We start from the raw sequence: 19,474 nt of genomic DNA, 5'->3' as shown, positions 1-19,474 counted from the left end.
CACATTTCCAGCATTTTATTCTCAGGCCCTCATTGTGTAAGCCTCACTCCTTTTAGAGTTTCTGGCGATGAGATCATACCAATTTTTTCTTTGGATTTCTCACTATGTTTTTCTAAATAGTGTATGACACTTGTGCGAATTTCCCACTGTTCTCTTCTTTGTGCTCCAAAGTCATGGCCTTTTGTCCCAAATTTGAACTAACTGGGGACTTCACACGAAGCAGGAAAAGAAAGGGAGTGGGAACCTGACACCAGGCCCATGCACCGGGACTGGACAGAGGACTGAGGAGATGGAGCCAGCTGCGGGGCTGACTCCAGAGAAACTGGCTGGGGTTTCTGGTGATCCATAGATTTACATGGGTGACATGGTGACTCTCCTGAGTCTTGGGGAAAACACCTGTAGTGTTAGCTACTCGAAGATGAATTACTGGGGCAGGGGAGTCCTGCCACTGTGCTGCCCGTGAGGACTAAGGCCAGGTAAGCAGCTCCCCGGAAGGCTCATTTCACATGTACGAGTCACACACCTACTTTAATGTTTGTAGAGTAAGAAAGCTTACTTTTTCCCCAAATGTGGAAATAGATCTTCTGTCTTAGTCACTGGTAAAATTTTTTAAATCAGCAAAAACAAAACAAGACAAAAATCTGACATATTAAAAAAAGGAAGAAAGCAAAATACCCATATTCTTTTCCACCTACAGACAACTACCACTGACATTTGCAGTGGTGAATGGAATGTGGCTCTTTCTTTCTGTCTTTTGTTCTTTTGTGTTTTCTAGGAAGGAACACCAGTTCACCGCATGTCATCAAAATCTGTTACAATGTACGGCTTTGTGTAGGAATGTCCAACACTTTGCTGTGAGACATCTGAGTCACCGGTGTTAACAATAAGAAGAATACTAATGACAGCTAAATTTCATCAAGCACTCAGTACAAGCCAGGTGCTTTGTCAGTACTCTGGATGCATGCTAATTTAATCCTGACAACAAGCATTTGAAGTAGGTTTTATTGCCACTTCCACTTCAAAGATGAAAACGACCAGAGAGTGTTACCTGTCCAAGAAACCACAGCTAGTAACAGGCAGAGTCAGGACTCAAACTCAAGTGTGTTGGGATTAGAACGCCTCATCTTAGTGACCTGGGACACCATACTCCCTTTCCACTGGGAGCTTGCTGGTGGATGTTGGTTAGATAGATACCCAGGAAGAGGCAGCATTGAAAGTATTTTTTTTTATTCTAAACTATTGCTAAATGTTTTATGGAATGGTCAAAGTCTCTGCTTGTAAAGTAAATAGGAAAGTTTTTGAACATGTGATGCAATGTGATTACAGGAATACAAAACCTTGGACTCTGAGTCTAGGTCTCTGTGGTTTAATTTACAAAGTAGAGTGGGAAAGAATATGAAGTCATTAAGAGTTTTGAGACCACGGTCCTGTGTGTCCTCTAACATGATTGTCATCCATTCTTCAACTTAGGTGTCTGTGAATCTGTGCATCCCTGTTCATGGTAAATAAAAGATAATATACTAAGTGCAACGTTAAATCCAAGGGTTGGTTAATCCTTAGTGATGAGTATAAACCTCAGCAATACAAAACAGCCACGATTTGCCAAAATTTTTTCAATTGTTTCCCCTTAATGCTTTTTCCATTTGATGTGCCAAATTAAACTGCAACGATAAGTTTAAATGTGTCTTTAAAACATGATTTAATGTCAGTTATCAACCAGCTCCTTGGTTACTCTTGTAAGCTAGTTATTGGAGTATGAATTGAACTACATGGAGGGGACGGGAGACCAGACTACAGGTCAGTCACATGGTGCTCAAGTTACATGAAACCATAAATCACAGGCTGGGGGATGAGCAACTACACCACTTCTACGGCTCATCCCAAAGGCTTTCCATGAGACCGTGTAAGTTTGGAGAAGAGTTCTGGGAGCATCTCAGAACTCTCAGGCATGTGCAAGTGGCAAAGCACTCAGGACTAGTAACAATTATAGTGTATTAATTGTGCACATTACCATCTGTTATATATATTACCATCTTTATATCCAATTGTACCAATGAGGGAACATTTTACTAGTCCAAAACAAACGAACAACACCCACCACGAACTCATGTGCCTTTCTTCAAAAACTGTCAAGCTAAGTTTGATTTAGTTGTTTCTTTCTTTTCTGGTTACTTTGTCTTTACATCATTTTCCAAAGTTCAGTAGCTGCCAATAGCGTGTGGGTGTCAATGATTATATAGCCATACATACACACAAACTAAAAATTGATGACATTTTGTTCATTACACTGACTTATAGGGGATGATGCAAACAAGCTGAGGCCTCACATGTTCCAACAAAACGCAGTATCTCATTGAGAATATTTTAAGGATGCCATAAAGACGGCCCACAATTCTTTTCTTTTTTAAGTTATATTTTCAAACAATTTCAAATTTTCAACACACAGAAAATTTTCAAGAATAAAACAACAACAACAAAATCCCTTCCAAATACTTTTTTACCCAGAGACCTCCTTACAGTTTTACCAAATCTCCCCGAGGCTCGTATAGCAAGAGGATCATGCGGCATATACCCATTTAGCCTGTCGCCCGGGGCCACCTCAGCCTTCCTTTGTCTGTTCGAAGTCTGCAGGACAGTCGTTTTGCATACTGTCCTTCCACTTCGTATGTGCAATACTTTCTCACAACACAGCCTAGGTTATTATGTCTTTGGCAGGAAGATCTCAGAAGAGATGCGGTGTTCTCAAATGTCAATCTGTCTCATTAATGGTGGTATTAATTTTGATTATTTGATTAGGATGGTGTCTGCCAGGTTCCTCAGCTATAAATTTTCCTCCCATTTGTAATAAGTGATTATTTTATGTGGAGACACTTTGAAGGCCATATGAACATCTCATTTCTCATCTCACTAACACTGCCTGGTTTTAACATCCATTCTGATGGGGTTTTTTTGCCAGAATTAAATGTCTTTATGATTATTTCCAAATTGCATTTGCTGGTTCCAGTATTCCCCCTGTATTAATCCTCCTTTAAGCAATAACTTTCTTATCTACCCATATATTTGTCAATATGGTTATTGCTCTCAATGTGGACTCATTGATTCCTGCTTTAGTCAATGGATTATAACTTGTTATTGTCATTAATTATTTTGACACTCAGATTGTCCCATATTTCACTAGTGAGCGCTCCTTCAAATGACTTCTGGTCCCTTTTTATTTGATCCCTACCATGCTCTGAGCATTATCTGAGTTGTTCTTCCCAACATGATGTTCCAGGCTTATCTTGCCCTTCCTCTGCCCCATGCCTGGAATCAGCCAATTTCCCAAGGGTCCTAGGTGCCTTTCCGTGGAACCAAAACCTAAGCACTAGGTATGCTCACTGCTCCCGGGTGTATTGCCATTCCCAGACTATCTCAGTGGAAAGAGCTAGAAATCACATGTGTCTATAGGCATAGTACATACATACACACACACACACACACACACATACCTTTATATCTGTAGTTATTTCTATATCTGTCTATATAAATATGCAGAATTTCTACTGATACCTCTACTTCCAACCAACACCACAAGGTTCATTCATGCTTTCCTTCTTGCTACCTCTCTTTGTCAGTAAGAAACTTGATTCCCAGTATCTTCAATATATTTGCTTGTTTGCTCATCAACCCCTTGCATGTAGCCAACCTGTGACAACATTGAGCTGCGATTCTCACAAGGGCCACTACGACTTTCCCACTTAGGTCTGTCCCATAACCTTTGGACAGAATTAGGAAGGAAGGGAAGAAGGGAGGAAGGGAGGAAGGGAGGAAGGAGAGAGGAAGGGAAGAAGGAAAGAAGGGCATTGCTTTTAAATTGAGTTGTAATTAACATATGAAAGGCACCAATCTCAAATGTTCAGTTGGATGTGTTTTGACAATTGCATGTACCTACCTATGAAATAACCAACTAAAATAAAATATAAACTCTTTCCAGCCCTCCAGAAGGTTCCCTTAGGTGAGGAAGTACATCCATCAGCAAGCATCATTAAAAACCCTTCTCTCCATCATAGATCCTCTCAGTGTCTGTCACTCAAGTTTGCAGTGACTGCCAAAAATGTTCTCTTCTGAATTTCAAGCTTCTCGACATTTCTTTCCCTGGTGCCCAGCCTGTCTAGTTTCTCCCTCGTTCTCCATCCGCCACAGCACTTTATTACATAACAACTTGGCTCCTCTTCACTAGCTTTCTCTCTTCCTCACCCATAAAGGGAATTCTCCACAGTAATGGAATTCTCCACAAATATGGTATTCTTCCATATTTAACTATGCGGGGGGAGAGAGAATATTGTGATTTAATCACAAAGGGGAAGGATGGCCATTATTTTATATTAGCGGAAGTACACTTGTCTACTTATCATGGAACACCATGCTCGTTATAAGCATAGTTTAAGAATCGATGCCTGACAAGAACATTTCTTAAACTGCTGTGTCTCCAGGAACTTCAGACCTGTGGATATAAACCTCGACCACCCTGGTGAGAGCACAGCAAAGCTGTTTATTCAGAGTTTGTAATAGCCAGGGAGTCAGCCATCATTATTTGTGTCTGGCAGAGACTCAAAGTCAGTTAAAGGAATGGGAAACCTTAGGGCAGACAAAAGGGAAGCTTTCAAGTTGCCCTGGTTGCAGCTTGTTGCTACGGGGAAGATGGAGGAGATGGACTAACTAGAGTTCAGGCAGCCTATGCGATTGGTTAGAAGAGCATACTTGTTTTTTTTGGGTTGGTGCCAAGTTGGGCCAGTAGCTACAGAGGTTGTGATTTGGCTTCCTGGATTGGTTGCTACAAAGATGGGGGTCAGCATGATATTCTTATATATTGCCTGGCCATGGCTCATTTGCATATTCAGTTCCTTAGAGCAATGAAGTATGAGAGAAATGTGCAGAGGAAGGTTCCCCTCTGAACCTTCCCCATTGACGTCATCACCATTCCTCCTACTCAGCTCCTTTTCTTCTTTGAGCCCTGGTCAATTTTCTAATCCCTAAAACAGATCTAAACATCTGTCTACGCAGATCTAGGAAGTGTTGAGAATGGCTAAGCAAGACTTGGTGTTGATTTGATGTGAGTCGACTGAAGAGTCAAAGACAGCTCTGAGGTCATAACCAGAGCCCCCAGGAGGATCTTGTTGCCAGCTGCAGGCAAAAGAGGGATCTGGCAACAAACAAGTGTTGGAGAGGTTGTGGAGAAAAGGGGACCCTAGTGCTCTGTTGGTGGGATTGCAGACTGGTACAACTACTATGGAAAACAGTATGGAATTTTCTCAGAAAGCTAAAAATAGATCTGCCTTTTGACCCAGTAATTCCACTGCTGGGATTATACCCTAAGAATCCTGAAACAACAATCCAAAAGAACCTATGCACCCCAATGTTCATAGCAGCACAATTTACAATAGCCAAGTGCTGGAAGCAACCTAGGTGCCCATCAGTGAATGAATGGATCAGAAAACTATGGTACATTTACACAATGGAATTCTATGCAGCAGAAAGAAAGAAGGAGCTCCTACCCTTCACAACAGCATGGATGGAACTGGAGAGCATTATGCTAAGCAAAATAAGCCAGGCGGTGAGGGACAAATACCATATGATCTCACCTTTAACAGGAACCTAAACAACAAAACAAAGAAACAAGCAAAATATAACCAAAGACACTGAAATAGAGAACAGGTTAACAGTGTTCAGAGGGGAGAGGGGAGGGAATTTCAGGGGAAGAGGGGAAGGGTTTACAGGAACAAGTATAAAGGACACATGGACAAAAACTAGGGGCGGGTGGAAATGGGAGGGAGGTGGGGAGGGCTGGGTGGGTGGGCCGGGATGGGAGTAAGAGATAGAAAATTGTACTTGAACAATCATTAAAATAATTTTTTAAAAAGAGGGATCTGGAAGAAATAGCCATTGCGTGAGAGAATAACAAGCTCCATTTTTTAGACATATTAGGTATAGAGGCCTCTGTCATGTTCTTAAGAATCATACATCTAGAAAGTGGAATATCATGTTAGAGGGGTGAAGACTGGAGCCCTGAAAGAAAGAGAGGATCCTAAGTTTATGTGCCAAGGCTGGGGGTGAAGCAGTCACTTCGGTCTTCAGGTGATCCATCCACGATGAGGAGAAAACAAAGGCTGGGAAACTAGAGGTCTGGGCCGAAGACCCGGCAACCTGGGAATCGCCAGGGTTCTATCAGTGGCAATGATGCACTGTTTTGTGCCTTTAACAAAATCGTTATAAAGACAAAAACCATCAACCGATGATTTCACAACAGATCCGCAGAAGTGGAAAGAAAGTAAATGATTAAAGAATGTAGGCCTCGGAGTTCCTTTCAAATCGTGATATGTTATCTTCTATTTACAGACAAAAAAGTACACAAAAATGGTTAATAGTTAAGCACTTTCCTACGTGCATCCATCTTTTGGGTAGAGGAAAGCCACTTGGGCAGCGTCTGTGTGAACCATCCACAATGATTTCTCCAGTGCTCCTCTTGTTCTCGAGTCTTCTCTGCCACGTGGCAACTGCAGGACGGAGTAAGTACCCTTCACTTTTGCAAAAATAATCGATCTCTCCGACCCCTTGGTATATTCCAGGGATCGCTAATAACTTAAATTCTCTTTAAGGTGGATGCTGGAGAGGCTGGATTGATACTTATTTTTGAATTTTGCCACGTTTAAAGGTTCTCCAGAAAATGCTTAGACAATTTAAGCCTCAGAGTACTGACCTGTACAATGGGGATAACAATAATACCCTTCAGAGTGTTGTTGAAGAGATTAGATGAGATACGGTACAGAACTTTGTAGAGTTGTTGTGAGCGACAATAATGAGTTTTAATTTCTATGCCAGCTGAACTGAAAAATGCACACCTAGATTTCTTAACCAACTGCTTTGTGCTCTATTTTAGCCTGCCCCAAGCCAGAAGAGCTACCGTTTGCCACAGTTACTCCCTTAAAATTGGCCTATGATCCAGGGGAGCAGATAGTGTACTCCTGCCAGCCAGGCTATGTGTCCCGGGGAGGGATGAGACGGTTCACCTGCCCTCTCTCCGGAATATGGCCCATCAACACGCTGAAATGTACACGTAAGTCAGTGCCTTCTTGCACATTCTCTCTCCTCACTTGGATTCTGGACATTTTGGGGGTTGGGGGTACCCTACCTTATCATGCTGCTCAGGGTGCAGAAGCCAGCAGAGCTGTGTGTGTGTGTGTGTTTGGGGGGCTATAAAGAAACAAGAGGGTCTGGGGACATCTCCATAAGAGATGAGGCCAAGGGCAGTAGGTACTATTTAGGGAAGGGGAGGCAAGCTGTGCCCAGAATTGGGGGAGTTGTGAAAAAGAGACCTGGTGTGATAAAAGGAGAGGGAAACACTGCAGAAGTGAAAAAAGAAGTGCAGATATTCTGTAATTTAAGGAAATGCCAAAGAGACACTTGAAAAAAAAAAACAAATGAAGAATCATCATATCCCTGGACTTTGCCTCAAAATGAAAGCAGACTTAGTAGTTACTGAAATGATAATAAATTTCATCTGAATTATGTATATATTACATGTTATATTCGTAGTAAAGAATAAATATGTATTATACTAAGTTAGTCATATAACATAAATTATATACATTTATATCTCCTTATTCCTTTATGCTAGATGGTTACTTTTATTCACCCTCAGAATATGGTTCTGTGATACCAAGTTGGTATTATTTTTACAGTCAAATATTGAGCAATCAACCAGATAGAATTTTCTGGCAATTTTACACAGAAGTTAAGCACTAAAAAACTGTATGGACCTATCTAGGCTTTGGTTATTTCGGTCATATGGACATCACATTTGTGAAAAGTATACATGTTCATACAAGTGATTTTAACATACTCTTTGATTAAAAAGACCAAACATAACTTTTAGTGAAAAAACACTATAATATCTTTAGAAATTTTTTCTTTAAGTCAGTTATAACTCTAGAACACTAACAATTTCATTTTTATCTCCCATATGTATTTTTTTGCATATTACAGAGAGTAGAGACCATTTTGTATTCTTCTATTTTCATCAGTATAGCAGAAACATTGACTATGTCTCTATGGTTTTCATAATCAATATTTTATTGACTACATTATAGTTCAACTATTGATTTACCATCATTAATTAAAACAGTACCTTGAGAGTGAACATTTAGACTGTTCAGTTTTTGTTATTAGAGATAACCATGTAATGAACATGTTAATGCATGTATCATTTTACACATTTTAGTTATTTTTCTTAGAATGTTACCAGTAGAGTTATTGGGTCAATGGATAGAAATGAGTTTATATGTTTTTATTTTAATAGGAAACTCTATAAATAGGTATTTACCTTTTTAATCTTTAAATCACAGCCAGAGTGTGTCCTTTTGCTGGAATCTTACCAAATGGAGCTGTACGCTATTCAACCTTTGAATATCCCAGCACGATCAGTTTTGCTTGTAACACTGGGTAAGGACTTCTAGGTGACTTCTGAGTAGCTAATCGATGAAGCTCATTTCCATGCCCTTAAGCTAAACCTCAGGACTAGTCTAGACTTTATTTCTGGCCTTAGATTTACTGAGTACAAATCCCTGAATACAAATACACAGCGGTGCTGAGGGTGGGTAAGGGGTGGGGAATATGATAATTAGCAAAACATGTCTAATTTATCTGCATCTGATTAGTTACTTATCTGATGAGGTACATTAAAATTATTGACAGCTGTCTGGGGGGTGGGGATTAGGGGATAAAGAAATTGAGCAAAAAAGAAAAAAGAGAAAAACTCATGGACACAGACAACAGTGTGGTGATTGCTGGGAAGGGGGGAGAGGGGAGGTGGAAGAGGGTATGGGGGTATATGAGGGTATGGGGGGAGAGGGTATAAGGGTAAGAGGGTATTGGTGACAGACAGGGGCTAGACTTGGGGTGGTGAACACACCGTGCAGTTACAGATCATGTGTTGTGGAATTATGCACCTTAAACCTGTATAATTTTGTTAACTGGTATCACCCCAATAAATTCAATAAAAAGGAAAAAAATAGAAAAAAGATGATTGAAACTGGACTGTAATTCCTTATAATTTCTGGGCCAAATCTTGATATGAGGATTAAAATAGTATAGGCATTGGATTTGGGCTTTAGCCATGAGGCTAACTTGATTGACTAAGCTGGCAGTCTCTAGAAGGGAATTCTGTGGAAAAGGTTGGGAGTATGATGATGGAGGACACAGTGCTCTTAATTCTCAATGCAGTGCAACAGCCCCAGGAGGAAAGCCTGTGGTTGGTAATACGGCTCATCTGCCTTATGAGCAAAAACACCACTGGTGTCCCTGGAAATATAGCATGTTGATTGTACATACAGTTGGGCAAAACTTTACTGAGGATCCTTGTTTGGGATTGGAGATTAAGAAATACTATGTGGGAAAGAGAAATGCAGTCCTCTCATCTGAAACCCAAATTACTACTGGTGGGTCTAATGATAAAGCACACTGAAAAAAATGGCTCCAAGGACAAAATGTTACATTTTTGATGAAAATAAACTACATTGGTTTTTTGGTTTTAAATTTTTTAACTTTTTAAATTATAGTTGGTATACAATATTATATTACTTTCAGGCATACAACATAGTGATTAGACATTTATGTAACATACAAAGCAATCACCTTGATAATAGACTGCATTGTTTTTATACATTTGTGTCACTGGGCTCTCAGAAAATGAATAGTAGTGATTACTCAATTTGATTCAATTTCATTTTTTTTTTGCTTCACATAGCAATCAACCAGTTGGTCCAGCTGGTTGGAGATGAGGGTTTGGAGGTTGGGCCACTGTACCCTCCAGCTATGGAACCCGCCCCTTCTTCAGCGATTCACCTGCAGCTTTAGGCTGGGAGACCTGAGCCTTGTATATGTGTTAAGCTCCACAGGAAAACAACGTTATAAAATGTGAACAAAGTCAATAGTATTAATCTGAAGCAATGCACAAGGGCAAAGACATTTGAGATGCTCTCGATGGATTCTTTTCCCGCTTGATGGATTAAATTTTCCTTTTGCAGTTTTTATCTGAATGGAACCAAATCTGCTCGATGCACTGAGGAAGGAAAATGGAGTCCCGACCTTCCTGTCTGTGCCCGTGAGTCTGTGGGTCCCAGATATGGGGGAGGTGACCAGGTGGTTTACCTGGGACTTTTCTGGTTTCAGGACTCTAAGTCTCATGCCTGGAGACCCTTCAGTCTCAGCTCCATGAGACGGTTGGTCGCCCTTGTAGGGAATATTCATCCTGATGACATCATCCTCTGGAGGAGTAAAGAAGCACTTGGGAATGACAGAAGGGAAGCCTTCTACCCATGAACACATTTTGTATCCTCTACCTGATGGTGCCAGGGATCTCTGGGTTTATGAATTCCAGCTCTCCCACAGTGTTTGGGCAGGGGCTTGGGTGTGTGTGGCATTGGTCTGTCAGGGACTGCCACCATTTGACTGGAGGAACTTCTGCATCAAACACCTTCTTCCCCCTCTGGAACCCTATTCACTCATTCATCCATTCATTCACTCACTCATTTATGTATTCAATAGACATATACTGAGGACATAATATGCACTACATCCTGTTTTCAGCACTGAGGCCACTGAGCTAAGGGAGACTTAGCACTGCCCTCAGCAAGTAAGTCAGTAAGATGAGGGAGACGAGGAAGTTACCTTCATGGTAAGTTTAGAGATTATCAAAGGGCCCTGCATCCAAAAAGCTGATTGAGTTTCCTGCAAAAGGCACTGGTGATAAGATTAGTTCAGAGGACACTCAGTCGAGCAGTCAGGGTCAGCTCTGGGCTTTGCTTTTATGGGGAGGGACATTCTTACATGCCCTTACGTGTGATTTTTGCAAGTCTAATCTTTGACCAAAAGGCCCAGGCATTACAATGATACTTATGAATTTTTGACATTTCAGTGAGGTGTGTCCCAGCAAAAGAAGTAGAAAAGTAAAACAATTTCAAATAAACACTAGTTTAAGAAACACTGAACTACCAAAAAAATTATTTTAAGCTAAATTAAGTAGAGTTTTTTACTCAGTCATAGGAATCACCATGGTTCTTATAAATAGCTTCCCTATTTATTTATGTATTTTAAATCCTCCCCTGAGGATATGTAAAGTCCCTTTTTTCTTTTTAGTTACAAGTAGATTGACTACTTTAGCTTCAATCTAACCTAAACAAGTGCTTCTCATACTCTAGTGTGCATACGAATCATCTGGGCATCCTTACAAAATGCAGTTTCCGATTCATGGGTCCTGGGTAGGGCCTGAGCTTCTGCATTTCTAACAGGCTTCCAGGCAGTGCTCATGTTGCTGGTCCGTGGATCACATGTTGAGACTCTAGATCAGGGGTCCCGAACACCCCGGGCCATAGACTGGTACCGGTCTGTGGCCTGTTAGGAAAGAGACTGCGTAGCAATGGGCTTGAATGTAATGTGTTTGAATCATCCTGAGACCATCCCCCCTACTCCGGTCCATGGAAAAATAGTCTTCCGTGAAACCAGTCCCTAGTGCCAAAAAGGTTGGGGACCGCTGCTCTAGATGATTCAAGTGAAATCACATTTTGGTCGGCACTAACTTCCGTTATGTTACCATAACTTTCCCTGGACTCGCTCAGACTTCACATGAGTCAGGTCAGGATGACAGCCTATACCATTTCTCTGTGGAAAGCTCTTTGTATAAGCTCCAGAGTGCACAAAAAGCGGGAGGTATTCCACAGGAACAGACGAACCTGAACCAGCAGTAGAACTCAGACGTGGAACACACGCAGCTTTGTACGAAGTTGCTGTCAATAGCGATGATTATAGGAGGGTCTGTCAGCGATGTTGTCCACCTGCTCTGACTTCCAGAAACATCTTCCGAGGTTGCATTGAGATCAAAGACTCATGGAAACCGAAGCATTATGTTATTGTAGCAGGCATCTGCTTCCAGATCAAATTTTCTCATTTGGCTTTTACAATTGACCATTTTTACCATGGCATTTGATCAAATCTTGCATTTTCTCAAATTAATCTTCAGATTTTTTTTCTTTTCTGGAAAGGGTATACTTAAAAGTCTCAATGATTTTCATAAAAATAACAGTTCTTTCTTTTTGCAGCTGTAAACTGCCCTCCACCACCCACACCTAAGTTTGCAGTACTTAGTATTTCTAAGTCATTGGCCACAAACAGCTCCTTCTCTATAGACAGCGCCCTCTATGGGTACAAGGCAGTTTTTAAGTGCTTGCCACACTACGCCATGTTTGGAAATGAAAGCATTACCTGCACAGAACATGGCAACTGGACTGAGTTACCAGAATGCAGGGGTAAGTGCAAAGATAAAAGAAAATGATTATGTTAGTGTAATCCCCACTTTTGAAGACTAGTGACTGTTCTGCTATCATTGAATGTTTCAAATGACCTTGCTTGGCGGTGGTGGTGAGTGGTGAGCAGAGCTGCCTTCCACAGGGCCTTGTTTGACAAGTGTCCACTGGCCTCTACTATGCACCAGGCAGTGTGCTAGGTGTTTGGGATACCAGATGAATGAGACCTGGCTTCTCACCTCAGGGGAATTATATATAATGCAATGAACTGTCTGCAGCAGCCAGAGCAGGGGCTTGGAGAGTGAGTGGTGATGGGGGGAAGGCAAGCCACGCAGGGTATAGGATGTGGGAGGTCTGGAAGGCAGGAAGAACAGGGCATGTGTGCAGACAGTTGACTTGATGTGGGCTGGTGAGGAGAAGCCTGGATCATACTGAGGTGTCCTGGGAGATGAAGGTAAAGACTGGGTTGCAGTCAGATTGTTATAAGCTTTCACTTAAATTTAAGAATCACAAAAATATCTGGTTTTAAAAAAAATTATGCACATTCTTCCTCTTTGAAACTGACCTCTCATCACCATCTTTAAATTTGTCAATTGCATACCAAGTAGACACGTTACAGAATTTATCATGCACACGGTGAGTTTGATACTAAGGACTGTTAACTTCTCCTGAAGTAGGTATTTTAGATATCAACTGAATGATTCAAAACATTAGTGCTTTTTTGCATAGGGAAACTACCAGTAATAATACCTAGACCCTTTTGGGGGGACTCAACTCTGTCTCTTACTTTGTCTGTGTCATCTCATTTAATTCTCTCAAGTCCTAAGCAGTAGGTATTTGAAACTTTTTTCCAGCCTGTCACCTAGATGTATCAACTGTCAGCATGTTGTGATATTTTCAGTCACCCATCCCCCGGCCCAGATACTTTTTATCACTGAACCATCAAGCCAGGCACATCATGATCCCTTCCCATGATGCTTCAGTGTGAATACTCTAAGCACAAGGACAGTCTCCTATTGTCACAGTTCCCAAGACATGTAACATGTTTTGAATTATTCAGAATAATTTAAACAGTTATAATATTATAAACAATTAGGAACATTTCATCTGTAAACTTTTCTAATTGAGCCAGAAATATCCTTTATGTGTGTGTTTTATTTTATGTGAGATCTAATTTGGAATCACACATTCTGTTTTGTTGTCATGTCCCTTTAGCCTCTTTAATTGAGAATGATCCCCTGCCTTTTGAGTTGTCTGTCATTGACATTTTTTAAAGAGTACAGGCTAATTGTCTTGTAGAATGATTCATAACCGAATTTTGGCTGATTTTTTTTACTTGTGTTTGAAGCTACATAATTTGTTAAGAATTCATTTTATCACATGTCAGCCCACCGCTGGTCATGTTTAGTTTGATCCTTTAATCAGGTGGGGTGTGGCAGATCTTTTCTTGGTAAAGGATCTCTTTCTCTTTGGAATTAGTAAATTACCTGTGGATGACACTTGGTGATTGTGTGAATATGCTTTCTCTAGATGTACTTGCTGCGTCCACTGATGGTCCAGTTTTGACACTGATGGTTGCAAAATAGTGACTTTCTAATTCTATCTTCCCTTCTATATTGATCAGCTGGCATTCGCCTGCAGAGATGGGATTTTCTTCCATGGACTTTTTCTTTTAGTATTATTATAGACTCATAGATTCTTTTTCTCATTTAATGTGTGGAAGAGCCAACATTAAACCAAGCAGTCCAACTCTGAAGTTTGTCCTCTTAAACCGCCTCATTATTCTACCTCCCAAAAGTTCTGAACTCCTGACTTCACCCTTGTCTTATTGTATTGGGGTAAACAGGGATGTGGATTTGGGAAGCCTTAAGAAAGCTTGGAAGTGGCACCATTTTTCTCCCTTGTATTTTGTTCTGGCTTCTTGTACCATCTGAAGAATTCGTTGTAACATTTAAAATCCAAATAATGGCGTGCTAATGTGCATGGAGAGAGTCTTTGTGTTCCAATTTTATGGCTAGTTGATTAAAAGAGACAGACTTATATTTTTTCCTTCTTTCAAACTCACCATCTTAGGCTGCATGGAGATGAAATTCACAGTAAATAATACCTTATGATTATGTGAAAGCCCTAAGAACTTGGTGACTCATTCATATACTTTCTTTTTCAGTTTTTAAAAGATTTTATTTATTGATTTTTAGAGAGGGAGGAAGAGAGGGAGAAAGAGAGGGAGAGAAACATCAGTGTGTAGTTGCCTCTCATGCGCTCCCTGCTGAGGATTTGGCCTGCAACCCAGGCATGTGCCCTGACTGGGAATCAAATCGGCAACCTTTTGTTTCATAGGCCAACACTTAATCCACTGAGCCACACCAGCAAGGGCTCATTCATATACTTTCAAAGTGGTGTTTTCTCTCTCTCTTTTTTTCTTTTATAATCCAAGGTCCCATGAATATGAGATCATAGGACAAAATTAAGCACCAATGTACCTAGACATTGCATTCTAGTCACTGGAACCCCCAGTGATCAATGGTATAAAGGGGCTAGAATGTAACTGTGTATTCTATGACTACTGGACAACATCACTATTTTATACTAATATGTTTTATTGAATAAACTTTTTAGAAGTAAAATGCCCATTCCCATCAAGACCAAACAATGGATTTGTGAACTATCCTGCAAAAGAAGCACTTTATTACCAGGATAAAGCCACATATGGTTGCCATGAGAAATATGTCTTGGATGGCCCACAAGAAGTAGAATGTACCAAATTTGGGAACTGGTCTGCACAGCCAAGTTGTAAAGGTATGAAATATGGGTGAGGTCTTAAAATGTCTCTGAACATACCAGTAGGTCACCTTTACTTGCCTTTTTCTTGTTCTATTCCTTTGTGACTTGTTGCTCAGACAGCTACTGGCTTCACAGCTCCTGGCACATGAAAGACTTTAGGACTCATTAGGCAGCTTCGTGCTTAGCAAGCTTGTTTGACATTAAAATGTGTGAAACAAACTGATCCCTTGTAAGCATTGATAATATGGTGGAAGATTGTGTGGGCTTCCTATAACGCATTTAAGTCTTTGCCTATGAGCATCCATTTCTGCTCGGTTTTGGTTAACAATGGTCTTCTCATTGTTGTAAAAAAAAACAACCACATATTCAAGCTTTTTCAAGGAAATGGGGCTTATACTTGGGTAACAGGCAATCTGATGGGCATTGAAGAACAGGAAATGAAGCACAACACCTCCTCCTAAGAACTGGAGGTGAACATTAGGAGCAGTTGTTACTTTTTTCATATCTCAGTGGCCTCATGGTCTCTCCCATCTCCGTGTTTCTCTGCTTCCTCACATTGAACCTGGCTGGGCTCTACCTCTGTACCTCTCAACTAAAGGATTCATCACTAACACATCTTTTTCCCAGGATACCTGCCTATTTTCCTTTAGGTGTCTATCCTTGATAAGGTCAGTGTCATGCTTATGCAAAAACCACAACCTAGCACTAGGTGTCTGCTCAGGTGGGCTGGACAGTGTAAGCAGAAAGGGAATTAGGAATAGCAGGCAAAATGACATATGGATAGTGTCTTGGGTTGGGGTTCCCTAGAAGCAGAGTTTGCAACAGGGATTCAAGTACCGTTGATTTGTTGGGTGTCTTGGGAGAGAGTGAGGCAGGTAGAATGGAGTGGGAGACCAGATATCCCACTGTGCATCAGAGGCTGGTTCTTCATCGTGCTCCAGAATCCCACAAAGTTTCTGATTCAGTAGATCTGGGCTAGGACATGAGAATTTGCATTTGTACCAAGTTCCCAGGTGATGCTGATACTGCTGATCCGACTAAGTTTCAAGCAAGCATGTGGTCTCAACTAGAGTCTACATTTCCTTGTTACATCCCCTTGGGGGCTCTGGATTATGAATTCTGCCCCAGAGTTGATCCCACCAAGAAGCAAGGGGACCTGCTTTTTGTATCTCCTAGTCATTGGCTTCGGGCTATTCCCTTCTCTGACCCTGGGGTTGGGGGCAGATTTGCATTACCTCCTGGGAGAGGGGCCTTCCTTATGGCTGAAGACAATTTTTCAGAGAAAGGAGCCGCTGTGAGCTGTTATTAGCCAACCCTCACAGTGGCTGGTGGGGCATGTGCATTACGTCAATAAATGGGTTATGAGTGGGCCAGTGTAGGCTTACATGACATGACAGCATCTGGTAGAAGTTCTTCACTGAAGCCCGGAGTCCGATGCTTCTGCTCTTGTTATATGGCTACTGTAGGGGGAGAAAAGTCCATCCTGGAATCCATGACTAATGGTTCTGTTGCTAAAGAACTGTTATTAGCAATGATATTGATGTTATTCCCCAGGTACAGTCTTGGAATCTTCTTCTCTTGAGCAATTTCTTTCAGGGGTCCTCATCTACAGGCTCAAATGCTACATCCTCTTTAAGAAAGACTAAGAACTCCTAAGTCTTGACTACAGATATTGTCTCTTTCAGCATCTTGTAGTGTATCTGTTAAAAAAGCAACTGTGATATTTGAAGGGGAGAGAGTAAAGATCCAAGAAAAATTTAAGAATGGAATGCTGCATGGTCAAAAAGTTTCTTTCTTCTGCAAAAACAAGGAAAAGAAGTGCAGCTATACAGAGGATGCTGAGTGCATAGACGGCACCTTAGAAATCCCCAAATGCTTCAAGGGTAAGTCTAACACTGGAACTTGGAGCCAGGACTTCCATTTGCCCTTCCCCACAATCACTACTTTATTACATAACGACCATAAGGAGCCATGCCAATATGGTCATTGGACTTTTAAAAAGAGATGGGGACAGGAGCAACAGTGAGATGAAACAGTGGGTGCTCTCGGTTTCCTTACCTGCATAACCATTTTATTTTTCTTTCCAATTCTTTTCCTTAATACTTGTGATTGTGATTTTATTTGATGAATATTGAGGTGAATTATCCTATCTTGTATAATTCCAAATTAAGTTTGAATAGTAGTAGTAGTAGTAGTAATAATAATAAGTGGAATATTTGCCACTTGTTGGTCCCAAATTATAAAGAACCATCCCAAATTACAAAGTAACTCAAGGCAATGGTAACTGGTTTACAGATCTAACATTTTTTCCCTTCTTTCAGCATTTGCTAGAGTTTGAAAAGTACCCACTAGAACATAGTGTTCATCAGAGCAAAATATTTTAAGGAAGATAATTATGTCTGTGTGAGGTTTTTAAAAAAGTTTATAATGGCCAGCGCTTAGAGCTGCCAACCGTTTAAGGTTTCGGGTTTCGGGTTTAAATATCTTTGTCGTCTGGAGGAAGAACCGGCAGAGGCTGAAGCTGTTGTTGGCTGTAGGTTTAGAAATGGTCCAAGAATGTAAGACAGCCCTGTACCAGCGGGGAAGAACAGAGTCGGGAGCAGAGGGAGAGAAGAGGAGAGGGGTCTGAGAAGCGGCCCCCTGGAGAGACAGAGGGAGTGATAACTAGTAGATAATACCCATCTCACAGGTTTGTCAGAAACATTAGGCCTGACATTGAATCAGTGCTCAACCAAAGACAGTTATTATAATTACGAAGGGTTAGAAATGCACTGAATAAACTGTTATTATTCAAAATAGAGCTGAGCCCTGGTGAGACGTTAAATATCAAAATTAACAATGCACTGTAAGCTCAATACAAATCAGTAAAAAAAAAAGTAGAAGAGGATAATTAAAAAAAAAAGCAAACAGAGCTTTGTTGATGTATCTATTCAAGCCATTCTCCCTCCTAGTCTTCAAACAAAGCCCTACTGATAGTGCATTGGAGAAGAAATAAAGTGCTGATATTCAGTTCTGTTTCTTTAAATCTTGACTCTCAGGGTTATACAGAAGTTTTTACTTTCTCTCCTGGAAACAAGGGCCTTATTGTTTCCCTAATGTGTTGTCCTATCACCTAAACCTCACGCTGCATGATTTCATTCATATAATTCATTTTATTCTGCACATTTGTAAAATGTATTTGTCTTAACCATTTAACAAATTTGAGAAATGGTTGTTTCTCATAGTATGTTTATCTTTTTCTCCCCAAACAGAGCACAGTTCTCTGGCTTTCTGGAAGACTGATGCATCAGATGTGAAGCCGTGCTGAACTGGTTTTCAGATTCAAAATTGAATGTCATATCTGTGTTTGTCCAAGAAACCTAATGGAAGTAGAAACAAATAAATGACTGGATTTATGGCCTGAGCCGTTCTATCATTACTCCACATGGGCTTAGTTTTAGTTATGTTATCTGATTAAGAACCCATGTATTTGGAACATCATCATTTAATTGCTGTGAAATGAAAAGTGTAAACAGTGATCTGAGTGACCCAGTTCCCCTCTCCCTGCTCTGTCCTCAGATACTTTCCCCTGAAACAACTACAGTTCAGTAGTTCTCACTGAATGGTCCACAGACACCCACCCTCTCCCACCACATCGGTATCACTTGATACATATTACAAAGAAAAAAGGCTGTGCCCCAGAATTCGCAAGGATAGTCCAAGAATCTGCATCGATGACACGGTCCCTGGGTGATTCTTTGCACTCTCAAGTTTGAGAAGCATGGCCCTGAAGGCATGAGAATGGACTTCTAAGTCAGGGAAACTGGATTTGAACCTTTGGTGTCTGGTTTATAAAATGCCTTTAAAAACATCTCTCCTTAGCCACTAAAATTCTGTGATGTGTCATAACATTTCTCCTTTGTTTATATTCAATTCCCTTGCCCCTTGTCTCTTCTGTAGTACATGGTGGCAAAACCTACCCTAGGCCCTTGCTGTCTTCCCTCTGCCTGCACCACCAGAGCAGCTGACTGTTGCTGGGAAAAAAGAACACCAATCTTGCTAATAGGCCCCCCTTTCAGTTCAGCGACACAAACGTGCACTAAGCTCTTGGCTCTGCCCAGAAATGTCACCGTATTCCTTTAGGTTGTCCCTGCCCCTAACTCTGCAATGCGGCTCTTTCTCTCCTTAGCCCTCCTCAAGCCATCTCCTCTCTCTTCAGTCTCAGCTGATGATCTTGCTCCTTATTTCACTGAGAAAATAGAAAAGACTGTTTTTTTTAATTAATTTGTTTGTTTGTTTTCTTTTGACACTACCAAATCCCTCCTCTTATCAGTATTTGTGCCTGGTACTTTTCCATTCCTCTGCCCTCCATCTTG

General features: G+C 40.9%; 1 protein-coding gene across 1 annotated transcript; it reads left to right on the top strand.

Moving 5' to 3' along the window:
- Nucleotides 1-6,393: 6,393 nt before the first annotated feature.
- Nucleotides 6,394-18,522, top strand: APOH (apolipoprotein H). The gene is made up of 8 exons (XM_028520830.2): nucleotides 6,394-6,545; nucleotides 6,917-7,093; nucleotides 8,382-8,478; nucleotides 10,062-10,138; nucleotides 12,132-12,338; nucleotides 14,955-15,134; nucleotides 16,805-17,002; nucleotides 18,371-18,522. Exons 1-8 carry the CDS (start codon nucleotides 6,482-6,484, stop codon nucleotides 18,424-18,426), a joined length of 1,056 nt encoding a protein of 351 aa, XP_028376631.1. The 5' UTR covers nucleotides 6,394-6,481; the 3' UTR covers nucleotides 18,427-18,522.
- The last annotated feature ends 952 nt before the right edge of the window (nucleotides 18,523-19,474 follow it).

This window comes from Phyllostomus discolor, chromosome 8 (assembly GCF_004126475.2).
Source record: "Phyllostomus discolor isolate MPI-MPIP mPhyDis1 chromosome 8, mPhyDis1.pri.v3, whole genome shotgun sequence".
Lineage (NCBI taxonomy): Eukaryota > Metazoa > Chordata > Mammalia > Chiroptera > Phyllostomidae > Phyllostomus > Phyllostomus discolor.
Note: the sequence above shows the minus strand (reverse complement) of the source record. Positions and strands in the feature narration are given on the sequence as shown.